At 38.4% G+C, this 13,329-nt stretch overlaps 1 protein-coding gene across 1 annotated transcript in view; it reads right to left on the reverse strand.

Annotated features, from left to right (window-relative positions):
• ASXL3 (ASXL transcriptional regulator 3) overlaps positions 1-13,329 on the reverse strand; it is a 176,822-nt gene that overhangs the window by 16,193 nt on the left and 147,300 nt on the right. The window contains 5 exon segments of the mRNA XM_077753852.1: positions 17-113; positions 1,712-1,832; positions 2,416-2,685; positions 3,478-3,539; positions 5,421-5,641. Coding sequence (XP_077609978.1) covers positions 17-113; positions 1,712-1,832; positions 2,416-2,685; positions 3,478-3,539; positions 5,421-5,641 — 771 coding nt within the window.

A 13,329-nucleotide genomic window follows, 5' to 3' on the forward strand; every position in this document is an offset into this window, starting at 1 on the left:
GAAAAGAGAAATTTACCTTCGGCCAGTCGCTGTTTCCATCCTTGTGCTGCATATGCAAAGAATTCATTATTCAGAGCTGAAGAACTGAGGCGTAAAATTCCATCGCTTCCCATCTAGGAAATAAGCCGACAAAAACAAGATGCCATCAAGAATAACTCAAAGCAAAAGTACACAGGAAAGAAGAGAAAACTGAGGGTGAGGGTGTGAGAGAAATAGTGTGGGGTAGAAGGGAGGACAGGAAGCTAGAAGAAGGTAGGAAAAGTGTACACCACATTAACTATTACAATGACAAAAATACATGAATTTAAAGGAAATCTTTATAAGGGCATTTCCATTAGAGGTGGTGAGTATAACCACTGATCCTGGTGTGTGGGATTTCATTGGTTTTATACCTTTATCATTTTAATAGGCCTTACATGATACCACATTAAAAATCAACATGTTTATACCTTAGATTGAGTTTATCATTTAAGTTTTCTAAAATTTGTGGAAGCTAAAGAAATCCAATCTGGTCACTTGGGCTCTTTTGCCAGCTAAAGTTTAGACAACAAAAATTTCTAAAACGTTAAAACAAATACACCCAACACTGTCATATATACTCCACCCCACTCTTCTCTCCAATTGGGACACACACAAAAAACATGTAAAGTGTAAACTATGGGCAACGATATGCAACTAACCTATTTCCTCAACATACTAATTTTTTAAAACTCACATGTAGAAGCGATTCAGATAAGCATCATCAAACTGGATGTATTTTCCTTTCCAGTTATTCACTGCACCTTCAGTGTGCGTGTAGTCTGCTTGCTGACATAGGGGATAAGAGAATCGGTGTTGTCCTTGACTGGGCACTCAAGTGGTTGAGGAGTGAAGATGAAACAGTGTTAAGCATTAGGTAGGTGGGAATTAAGAAGGGCTAACAATAAATGTTGAGGGATGATATCTAGGTGGACAAGAACTTGATGCCAGACGCAAAGCTGGTACAGAGTCTTGCAAGATAGGATCCAAACAGGATGGTTTTAGAGACAGAGCATGTAGCATACTGTCAGCATGACCAAGAGCTTTACTGCAGAGCCAGGACATCATCACACACAACCAGTAACTGGACCATGTAAGAAGGTTCGGAGGCTTTAGCCTGCCGGTCAAAGGCCTGGTAAACTGGAGCTCCAATTACATTGTCAAAGACTGCCTCTTATCCCCATAGGCACACTTCATTGGTATTTAAGCCCCAGGTGTCACTACCTGAAAACACGCCCAGCGATTTCTCATCCTCATGTTGGCGTGTTTGAGGCCTTTTCCACACTCCATGTTCGCCACTGAAATACTACCTCTCTTTTAAAATTTCTCTCAAATAATGCCTTCATGAATATGTCAGATGAACCATCATTCAGGCAACGGAGAACACTAAATCTAAAAATAAATAGTATATAACTACTCTAAATTGGATAATGGTAGATCAAATTCAGAAGAGAGACACTGAATAAACATGAGGGATACTGAATGGTGCCATCATGGCATCCGCAGGGACCCGCAGAGTTGACATTCTGAGTTTCTTCATCGAAGAAGACACTGGTAACCATGCGAAAGTATTCAATACATTTCGAAAATCTCAGGGAAGACTTCATTCATTCATTGAACCATTGTTTACTTACTCACAGCTATTTCATCTTTATTCAACACTTAATTAAGCCACTCATATGAACCCACGTACCTGGCTCTTGTATACAGTGGCAACAAAGAAAAAGCCCATGCCTGTATACTGAATATGTTCTACATATAGCTGATGCTTTGGGTCCCTGTATTTCTTTTCCTCCTGCCTAAGTTCAGCGTGGCTGTAATACAGTTATATCACCAAGCCAGTATCCCTCTCAGTGTCCTCCCACAGCCCCAAGATCTGAATGGGTAAGTGACCCAGGCTTCTCGCCTTCTGACTGGACAATTGTAGGACTCTATCCTCTGGAATGCAGTATATGCACTGAACTGATGGACACCATTTAGTATTGTGACCCCAGCAGCTGGACTACATGGGCCTGGGAACTGCGGGGTGGAATGAACAAAGCTTTGTACTATCACTCTCAGGAAACCACTGGCAGACTATACTTTCTGTCCCCCCAGTTCTAGATCAGGTGAGATTAAAAGCCCACGCTCCTGTGGGAGAATCATTCCTACTATGTCAGGGTTTCTCAGCCTTGGTACTACCATCATGTAGGTTTAGACTTCTTTATTATGGCAGCTGTCCTGTGTGTTATAGGCTGGTGAGCAGCATCCTTGGCCTCTACCCACCAGATACCAGTAGCAACTGTGACAAGTTTAAGTGTCTTCAAATATTACTCTATGTCCCTTAGAGGCAAACTCATCCCCAGTTAAGAATCATCACACTATTGGACACGGGCTCCACATTAGCCAAAGCTTTGCCTGATTACTTTGTGTCTCTCATGGATCAGCAGGCAAGGTGAGGACTTACTGGACAGGGGGGATAATCCCAAGGGAGGGGGCTGCTGCCGTAGTGTGGAGGCAGAGAAAAGGACGTAGGGAATGCTGGAGAGTCCCTGGGACACCTGTTGGTGCTTCTGTGTCTGGTGGTAACAGTGAACATGGATTACAGCGAGGACAGCCAGAAAGGGAAAGGCAGCCAAAGGCTCAGACTTCTCAAGGATGGCAGTTTGGGCCACTTCACCGGGAAAACTAGCAGAATTACAAGTTGAGTGTCAGGAAATTCAGAAATGAGTGTCAGAAAAGGGAAATTGACAAACGTCAATTACAGCCTTAAGACCAGCTTGAGACCAGTGGGGCCTGCAGCTGGTCCACTAACTCCCTGGTCAAAAGTCTTATTCTTCCCTCCCCTGCCCCCGCAAAGTATGACTAGCCACTCGTTAAAGTGAGAGAGTGAACTTAACACAAAGCACAAGGTCTGAGTGGTGCAGAGGTAGACGGGAGGGGACATTTGTGATTCTATATCTAGCCTACACGAGTACAGAGCATCTGGGACAACAAAGTACACTTGCTCTGCCCAAGTCTACAAAATTCTAAGACTTTCTCAGACACAGATGCAACCTGCGAATGCAGAGCTTGGCCCTGGGGGCAACTCACAGTCTATGGGAGACAAGGTTTGTCATGGTAAAAGGCCCTGCTTTCCTGCTGTGCTGGGAAAGTTTTGGGACTCCGTCTACATATTTTCCTAGAAAGTCCTTCATAGAACTGACACCTGGTTATTTGGAGGGATTTCCTCTTCTCGTCTTCAGATTATCTAATCCCTGGCTTCTGCTTCCAGACTTAAGTTCTTGTTCCAGACTCCACTTTTAGAGGGAAGGGGCAGGGGAGGATCCTAAATCTAAGAGGGTCTGGGCTTTATCCTCTATGTGGGAAAGGTCCAGCGAATGTACCATACAAGGGAAACCTGAGCCTTGAGGCAGGGCTTGAATCAGCAGGGTGCCTTAGACTAGTGGCCTCCAGATCCAGGTTTGCTCCTTGACTTACCACTCTGTGTTAACTACCTTTTCATTGTGTGCCACAATGGGAGAAAGGCCTGAAGCACTGTTCTAGGTAATGAGAACTACCATTAAAAAGGTCTAAGCCTAGGAAATATCCCAAAAGATGTGTGTTTAAAATAATTCCATTACCTTTAAAAAGGATGGAATGGAGAGGAATGGAGAGATACAAAGGCATTGCCAGCAGGTAATGGAACCCTTCCCTAAAACTTAATAAAAGAAAGGCAAATGTGAGATATTCAGGACTGGGTGGAGGGCTTTAGGACTGAGGAGGTAAAGGCATTGGAAGAGCATTTCGGCAGATGCCCAACAGGGTCACTATGCTTCCTGGAGATGGGGTGGATGAAAAGGCAGCCAAGCCTCAGTACAAGTCTTCAAGCAGTGCTATGATGGAAGTCCAGCAAAGCCCAAAGGATGAAGAGAAGGTCCCTGTGAATGATACCTCTAAGAATTCTGAAATTTTCTGCAAACACTGACTTTGAATGTCTGTGGTTTGGGAGCCTCGAGGAAAAAAACTTCTCTCGGGAAGACTGAAAGGGAAGAGGTATTCTTATTGTATAGATTTTAAATAGCACTAGTAAGTGGAAGGCAAGTTCCCTGAAGAGGTAAAGAAATTTACTTGCTATGAAGTGCATTTATAGAAGGTACAATGAATAGGCTGGAATTTTTCTGTATTTGAGGACATGCAGGCTGCCTCCTCATCTTCTATACCCCGTGCAATGCCTAGTTGCCTATATGGAAGGCACGCAAATAAATGTTTATTGCTGCCCTTGCTCTGTGTAATGAAAGATTTAAAATTTAACTCCACTAGCTGATGTGCAGGATTTAGTTGTGTGTATTTCCCAGGCCAAGGGCATGATTAGTTATTAATCGAAATTTCAGCATAATTTTTAGACCCAAAGAAACACCAGATCCCGATGAGCTCTGACAGAGTCTTAAGATTTCCGTGCCTGAAGATGTGAGGCGGTGTGAAATAAACACATTCAAAACTATGGAAGCTAGCCTTGAAGGAAAATGTTTTTCTTTTAAAACAGAAAAATAATATTAACTGCCAGACTTCCAGCCTGTATGAGACAGCACAATTAAACACTAGGGCTAAATTGGACCTTGGAAATACAAGCCAATAAAACTTTTAAAATACACTATTAATTTTACGGCCTTTAAGAAATACTGTCCAAAAGACATAACATTTTAATGAGCTGGAACAATAAACATTTCTGAAAGGTTTATTTATTTATTTATTGCTGAGCTATAAATTCTTGTTTTTCAGATTACCCACACCAGAAATGTTCATTCTAAAATCTTCCTCAACCCCCTCATAATGAAGTGTCTAACTAAGCTACTGATAAACTATGCTTCCTTTTTAATTAGGAGGACTAAAACTCCGAACATTTTAGTTGTTACAGAGGAAAATAAATGTGAGTAAAGGGAAACACATTCATGCAGAGATCATTTCACAAAGGTTTAAACTTCTTATTGTGAGTGTTCATTTGCCTTTGATATTGATTTTCATAACGCCCATTTTGAGGGGTGGACATCAGCGGAATTCAAAGGGTTAAAATGCCAATGCTACCTGTGCAACATCCAGTTTTTGAAGTCTGACCAATTTTAATTCTGTACATGAATATATCTGTTTAATAATAATCCTCTAAAAACCTCTAATACACTATCACTTTTTTCTTATTTTAGGTTTCTTGTAAGTGATTCAGAATGCATGATATGTGGGCTGCAAAGTGGAACAGTGAGACATGTGTCGGCTGAGTTAGAAAATAGCCAGACACTAATGGGACACCTAGATACACTAAGCAATGTGGATTTCATTCTACCAACAATGGGGAGCCATTCAAAGTGAAGCCAGCATGAGGAGTGTGCCCAGGTAGGCAGGCTGCTGACTGACATGGGGTGTTCAGGATGAGCCTCTCAAATGCTCACGATTGGTGCGGGACATTCATCACAGGGGGTACCTGGAAGAAGCAAGGAAGCAGTCATGCAGCCAAGTGGAGAAGACTGTGCTAGGCGAAAGGGCCCAAGCACCTGGAGATACGATGGGGGGTGGAGGGCCAGGAGCTGCATGGACCCAAACATGCTGGGCCTCAGACCCACCGACTGGCGCTTCCCCAACGTGAGCTGGAAAGCCTTCGAGGGATTCTCGTCTGAGGAATGGGAAGTGCTGGCATTTCAAAGGGATAGCTCTGACTGTTGTGTTTAAAAAAGACTTTAGAGCAGTGCCATCCAACAGCAATATAAATGTCAGCCACGTACGTGATTTCAATTTTTTAGTAACCACATTGAAACAGTAAAAAGAAATGTGAAATTAATTCTAATACCACCTTTTATTTAATCCAAATTATCCAAAATGTTATTGTTTCAATATGTAATCAGCATGAATTAAGATATTTTTAGTTTTTTGTACAATAATTCTTCAATATCCAGTGTATGTTTTAAAACACCTCAGTTCAGATCAGCCATGTTTCTGTTGTTCAGCAGCCACTGGCGGCTGACAGCTGCTGCACAGGATGGCACGGTTTTCAACAATAAAGACTTCCCAAAACACACATATTTAGTTACTATGATAATCCAGCGAAAAGATGATAGTAGCTTACACTAGGGTGTCAACAGGATAAATGGTGAGAAATGCTGGAGTCTGATTACATCCTGCAGGTTGAACCCACAGAACTTGATGATGGACTGGATGTGTGGCATGAGAGAAAGAGAACAGGCAAAGATGACAACAAAGACTTTTCCTTTGGCTCTATTACAATTAAGAAATTTCTATTTACTGAAAGGAAGAAAACAGGGGAGTCTGGGTGACTCAGTTGGTTAAGTGTCCAACTTTGGCTCAGGTCATGATCTCACAGCTCATGAGTTTGAGCCCCATGTCAGGCTCTGTGCTAACAGCTCATGTCCCTTTCCCACTCACACTGTGTCTCTTTCTCTCTCTCTCAAAACTAAATAAACATTAAAAAAAGGAAGAAAATGAGAACACGAGGTTTGGTTTTAAGCCAATTAAGGTTGAGAAGCTGATTACAATCCCAAGCAGATGCCTCAGATCTATCATTCTGCATATAGTGTAGGGGATGCCCTGAACACAGGCAAGTCTAGGAACATGGACTCCTCTCTCAAGAATCATCAAGAGAAGGCCAAGGTATAAATGATGAAGTCTTAAGATTGTTCAGGCAATGGAAGTAAAGAGAAGGGACCTGTTCAAGAAAGGAATGGGGACCAGACTAATGGGGCTGAGTACATACATAGTGGGTGGTAAATGATACAAAGGTGTAAATGGGGGGTTCCAGGCATAAGGCTCAGATAGTCTGGTGCATACTGGTAGCAGAAATCAGGGCAGGAAAAGGTACACAGAGGAGCAGAATTCTGGACAAAGAAATGATGGATTTTGCTCTGGTTATGCTGATATAAGGATACGTTGAAGGCATCCAAGCAAAAACATCTAATCAATAACTAAGACTTAGAGAAAGAAGTTCAACAGCAAGGGACGAATCAAACAAAGAAAACTAGGAATTCTTAGCAAAGAATGTATATTTGAAAACATGGATATGGATGAAACCATGCAAGAAGAATTTACCAAACGACAGAAAAAAAAAGATGGCTTTAAAGCAGAGACCCAGGAACACTAATCTAGAAGGAATGGGTAGAAAAATATAGATCCTGCTTGGAAAGCTGAGCAAAAGCTGTCTGTCAGAGGTAGGAGGAAAATTAGAACAAGGGGCAGAGATGAAAGGGAAGAAAGTGATCTGTCCTGTGTGTGTGCTAGTATTTATTGAGCCGTGTAGAATTATTTAGGTCAACAGTATGTGCAGTACACTATGTAAGTTGTGTCCAATAAAAAAAAAAATCATAGAGTCTTTACAGCAAAGACAAGTGAGGGAGTGGGAGACCAAACAGGAGACAAACGCAATAGCCAAAGAGTGACGAGCAGATGAAGTATATAAGCTGTCATCACTGACTCTCTTATACCTGATCAAGCACCCAGGGATCTTGTACTACAGACTCCAGTAAGAATTAAAGTCAGTGGACTCATTCTCTCTAAAGGGTAATTTTTCATATTTTACCTTATCATCTAATAGGATTCAGGTGGCTCAGGAGACTCCATATGCTTAAGGTTTATCCATAAGGGAAGATGTAATTCTTTAAGCATGAAGTTAGACATAAAAATGAAAGAGGATTGCCAAGAGAGAGAGGGTCAGTAAGGGGAACAGGACAAATGATAGACTAAGGACAGACAATTTGGCCAGTAATTTCTGAATGCTATTTCCAAAACTGCATTAAGATAATATTCCCCAAACTGTATTTTGAAAAATAGGAATTTTAATAGGTAATTTTAATTTTAATGGGTAATCCATCTAAAAGGAAATTGATTCTGCCATCCAAGAAATATGGCTTGTGTTTACTAAACATGATTAAATCATTTTCTTTACTATAAGTATTTTCTAATATACCATAATTTATTGTAAATACCCAAGAATATATCTATCATGAAGTCTTTCCCAGTTTTTTAACCCTGTAATCCTCTCACAGAACAATGGTCAATATCTCATAGAACAAGTATTCTCCAGAACATAATTTGGGAAATGATGCATTAAGAGTTGTAAATCGGTCAGAAGCAATCAAATGAAATAAACCTATGCACAATGAATTTGCACAAGACTAGAGATTAAATCCCTGTTGAACAAATGAACAAAAATTTATCTTAGCTCTGGACACAGGATAATTTTCATTGCATTGCAAACATCAAATATTCAAATAGTGAAAAATAAAAATGGAGAATATTATGCTAAGTGAAATAAGTCAAAGACAAATATCTGATTTCACTTACATGTGGAATTAAAAACAAAACAAAAGTATAACAACAACAACAAAAACCCCACACTCTTAAATCCAAACTGGCGGTTGCCAGAGGAGAGATGGGTGAGGGATGGGTGAAATAGGTAAAGGGGAGTCAGAGGTACTAACTTCCAGTTATAAAAGAAGTTACGGTGATGAAATACAAAGCATAAGGAATATAGTTAATAATATTGTAATGATGTTGTATGGTGACAGAGGGTGACTATACATATTGTGGTGACACTGAGTAATGGATAGAATTGTCGAATCACTATGTTGTAAACCTGAAACGAATACAGCACTGTATGTCAACTATACTTCAATAATAAAACAGATGACCAGCTAAGCAATGATGTTTTAAAGTAGTGAATACATTAATGGATGATGTAATAAGCTTTAGTTTATAGGCCTAAACAACTTCGAGTTCAAGGCCCACTTCAGGAAATAACCATTTGGCATTCTGTTTTAAAAACACATCAAAATTTAAGTAAATACACCAACTTTTCTTTTAAAAAGTAGAGATTGTAATTTTAAAGCTGTAACCAAGACTATTAGGAATTACATGGAAGTTAAAGAAAAGAAAATATTATACCATGTCCATCCTCTTTCCACCTAATTAAAAAAATATATATATGGAATTAAGCTAAACAAAAGGAATGTCTAGCGAGAATATATTACCTCAAAAAATCAACATCTAGACAGAAAAGTAGGAGGCTTTTGTGTCATCATTGTTATGACAGGGCTTTAAAGGTGACTTTACCATAAAAGCCTCTCTTCTGAACTGAGCTGATGCCTTTTCTATTACTTGTTATGAGAGGGGTCACTGCTGGGCACTAGGGCAAAAATCACAAGGTACAGTGTTCAGCATGGAAGCGCTTGGGAGATGGAAGTTCCCCCATACTCTGAATGATGCCCGGCATAATGCTTAACTAGAAAGAGGTTCTTCAAGCAGAGGAATACACAGGAAGTACACAGCACCAATTATTCAATGAGATTTTTGTGTACATAAATTGCAAAGGGCTTTGAAGCTAAAGATGATATAAGATGGCATAATGGTAACTAATCGGTGGGAACTGCTTATTGCCTTCTCATTTACAAATACACAGAAACATATATGTGTATCAATCTATATATCTGTATCTATATGTATACATATATATGTGTATCCATGCAGATATGGATATGGAAACCTCTATGCATATAAGTGTTAGTTAGGTATACACCATACACACCCAACAAACACAAAGTTTTCTCCTTCCTCTGGAAACACAATTTGTAAGCAATCCAACCACTTGGATAATGGTCCTCCTTTAAAATGGGATCTCTTGAAAAAAAAAAAAAAGCGATCTCTTGCATATTCTAAGAGAAAGGCTGTGTCTCCCAGCAGATGACTTCCCAAGCCTCCAAGTCCACAGAGGAAATGTTCAATCAGAGGTTGCAGAGGCCATCTCCTAGAGCAAGACATGTTGGCAAGCAATTTCTCAAGCCCCAAGCAATGGGGAAAAGGAATTCCCAAGCAATAAGAAAAAAATAAAAACTTTCTCACAATTATTGCATATACAACCAGGAATACCACATTTTTAGGGGAAATATATGAAAAAAGAATCTTTATATTGATTCTTAAAAGTTTTCCATTATTGAATTTTAATTACTAGACTTATATGAGAAATGTCTTACTCTTCCATACAATACTATTAACAACAACAATCTTTATCTAATGACATTCTTCTACATTTTTACACACTGCCATCTTTTCTAAGAATCATTCTATTTTCAGATTTTAAAGGGAGGAATCTCTATTCAAAGTGCTAAAATGTCTTTAATGTTTTAGCAGTTTGCTCAGAAGAAATAGAGCCTATGATGAAACAGGTGAGAATAAATGAAATAAAGATGTCAAATGGCAAAAATAAAGTCACTGACAGATTAAGCACTATTCACTTCTCAAAACTACATTAAGTATGTCTTTGTGTTTATATGGTTCATCTCTTTTATTTAATTTTGTGGACAACTGGAACAATTTGATAGACCTTGATGAGAAATGTTTATACAAATCCAGATAAGTAAATTTGAACAAATTTTAGCATATATGAGAATGTGTATATTGTCTTAAAGGAAGATCTTTCTTATAACTGTATTTTCATCAATGTTCCTTCTGTGGGCAGGAAATAAAGAAAACTTCCAAGGTATCCAACCATGAAACAGAATACTAATGCTTTATTTAGTGAAAATCAAGCTCGTGCTCTTGTACAGATAAAATAAGCTTATGTCATAATGTAGTGGGAAGCAATGACTCACTGTTTCTACTTGTAATACACTGAACAGCTGTGTTTAAGTGACTATCTATTAGTCACTCATTTCTTTAACAAACATTTCATAAGCATCTACTACGTGCCAGGAACCATGAAGTGGACAGCTTATGCTGCCACAAAAGCCTAGTACCTAGAGTGAGACAGTAAAGGGTAAAGTCACTTTTAATAGTATAAGGACACAGAGAAGAAAAAAACACTATGAGAACCCCTAGGCCTGGGTATCTGGGATGTTTTTAATTCTCCCTTTGTAATCTGTTAATATTCATGCTCAAAGGTACCTCTTTCCTCCTCTCTACAGTTTAACAATGGCTCTCAATCCACTTTTGTTCAATAATAACTAAAATCAATAATTATAATAACTATCGTTAATTTCTTACCTAACAAATCCTGAGGGTAGGTAAGCGGTGAAGCAGGGTTTAACCCCTAAAATGACACCTCTTTATATCATATGGCTTCCTTTAATTAACATGCAGTCATTCATTCTTCCACTCAAAATCTTTATATGCTAGGTGCTAGAAATACAACAATAAAAAATATACGGTCCCTGTCCTATTGACAAATTGCAATGAAAAAGTAAGATCCCTGAAGGAAAAATACAAAGACTTTAAAAGAATGTTCTAGGTGCAATTGTATGCAGGTAGGAGACTCTGAAGTATTGATATCTAAGCAGAGATGTTTAAGTGAAGGATGGGGAGGTGTGAGCTCTGAGGTGAGTAAAGTAGAAGTCCAACAAAATATTAGCAAAGTGAATTTAAAAATACACTAAAAGGAGCATAAACCATAATCAAGTGGGCTTTATTCCAGGGATTAAAGGATGGTTCAATATCTGCAAAGCAATCAATGTGATAGACTACATTAACAAAACAAAGAATGAAAATTATATGATCATTTTATTTTTTTTTATGTTTACTCATTTATTTTGAGAGACACAGAGACAGTGCAAGTGGGGGAAGGGCAGAGAGGGAGGGGGAGAGAGAAAATCCCAAGCAACTCCTCACTGTCAGTGCAGTGTCCAGTGTTGGGCTTGAACTCACAAAACTGTGAGATCATGACCTGAGCTGAAACCAAGAGTCAGGTGCTTAACCAACTGAGCCACCCAGGCACCCCTGATCACTTTAATAAGTGCATAAATACCATTTGACAAAATTCAACATCCATTTATGATAAAAGCTCTCAACAAAGTGGGTATAAAGGAAATGTACTTCAACCTAATAAATACCATATAGGACAAACCCACAGCTAACACACTCAGTGGTGAAAAGCTTTACCTCTGCGATCAAGAACAAGAATTCCCACTCTCATCATTTTTATTTAACATAGTATTGGAAATCCTAGTCACAAATTAGGTAAAATTTTTTTTAAAAAGGTAAGAAAAGTCATCCATATTGGAAAGAAGTAAATCTGTCACTATTTGCAGATGACATAATTCCACACATAAAAAAAAAACAAACAACCTCCACCAAAAAAGCACTATTTGAGGTTATAAACGAATTAAATAAACTAGCAGGATACAAAATCAATATACAGAAATCTGTGGCATTTTAATACACTAATAATGAATTATCAGAAAGAAAATTATGGATTCTCCTTTACAACTGCATTGAAAAGAATAAAATACCTAGGAAAAAATTTAACCAAGGAGGTAATAGACCTGTACACTGTAAACCATAACACTGATAAAGGAAACTGAAGAAGACACAAATAAATGGAAAAGATGTTCCATGCTCATAGACTAGAACAATACTGTTCAAATGTCCATACTACCCAAAGCAATACAGATTTAACACAGTCTTTATCAACTTTCCAATGGCATTTTTCATAGAACTGGAAGAAATAATTTTAAAATTTGTATGAAACTGAAAAAGATCCCAAATAGCCAAAGCGATCTTGAGAAAGAATAAAGCAGGAGGTAATCATGCTCCCAGATTTCAAACCACACTACAGAATTATAGTAGTCAAAACAGTATGGTATTAACATAAAAACAGATACAGATCAATAGAATAAAATTGAGAGCCAAAAATTAAACCAACACATATATGGACAATTAATTTACAATAAAGAAACCAAGAACATACAATGACAGAAGGACACTCTCTTCAATTAATGGTGCCAGGAAAACCAGACAGTCATGCGCAAAAGAATGAAACTAGATCGCTATATTATACCTTACACAAAAATTAACTTAAAATGAATTAAAGGCATGAATTTAAGACCCCAAACCATAAAATTCCTAGAAGAAAACATAGGAAGTAAGTTCCTCTACACCAGTCTTATCAATATTTCCCTCCAATGGCAAGGGAAAGAAAAGTAAAAATCAATACAAAATACAACAAAAACAAACAAAACCCCCACAGACAATGGTTTGTGTTTACATCAAACAAAAGTTTCTACCTGGTGAAAAAAATCCCATCACCACAACAAAAAGGCAACCTACTAAATGGGAGATTTTTGCAAATTATATCTGTCACAGGGCTCTAATATCCAAAATATATGAGGAATTCATACAAGTCAACAATAACAAAATAACAACCACCAGATTCAACAATGGGCAGAGGACCTGACTAGACATTTTTCTAAGAAAGACATACAAATAGCCAATAGGCACATGAATAGGTACTCAACATCACTCATCATAAGAGAAACACAAATCAAAACCACAATGAGATATCATCTCACACCTCTTTGAATGGTT

This window comes from Crocuta crocuta, unplaced genomic scaffold (genome assembly GCF_008692635.1).
Source record: "Crocuta crocuta isolate KB4526 unplaced genomic scaffold, BGI_CrCroc_1.0 scaffold231, whole genome shotgun sequence".
NCBI lineage: Eukaryota > Metazoa > Chordata > Mammalia > Carnivora > Hyaenidae > Crocuta > Crocuta crocuta.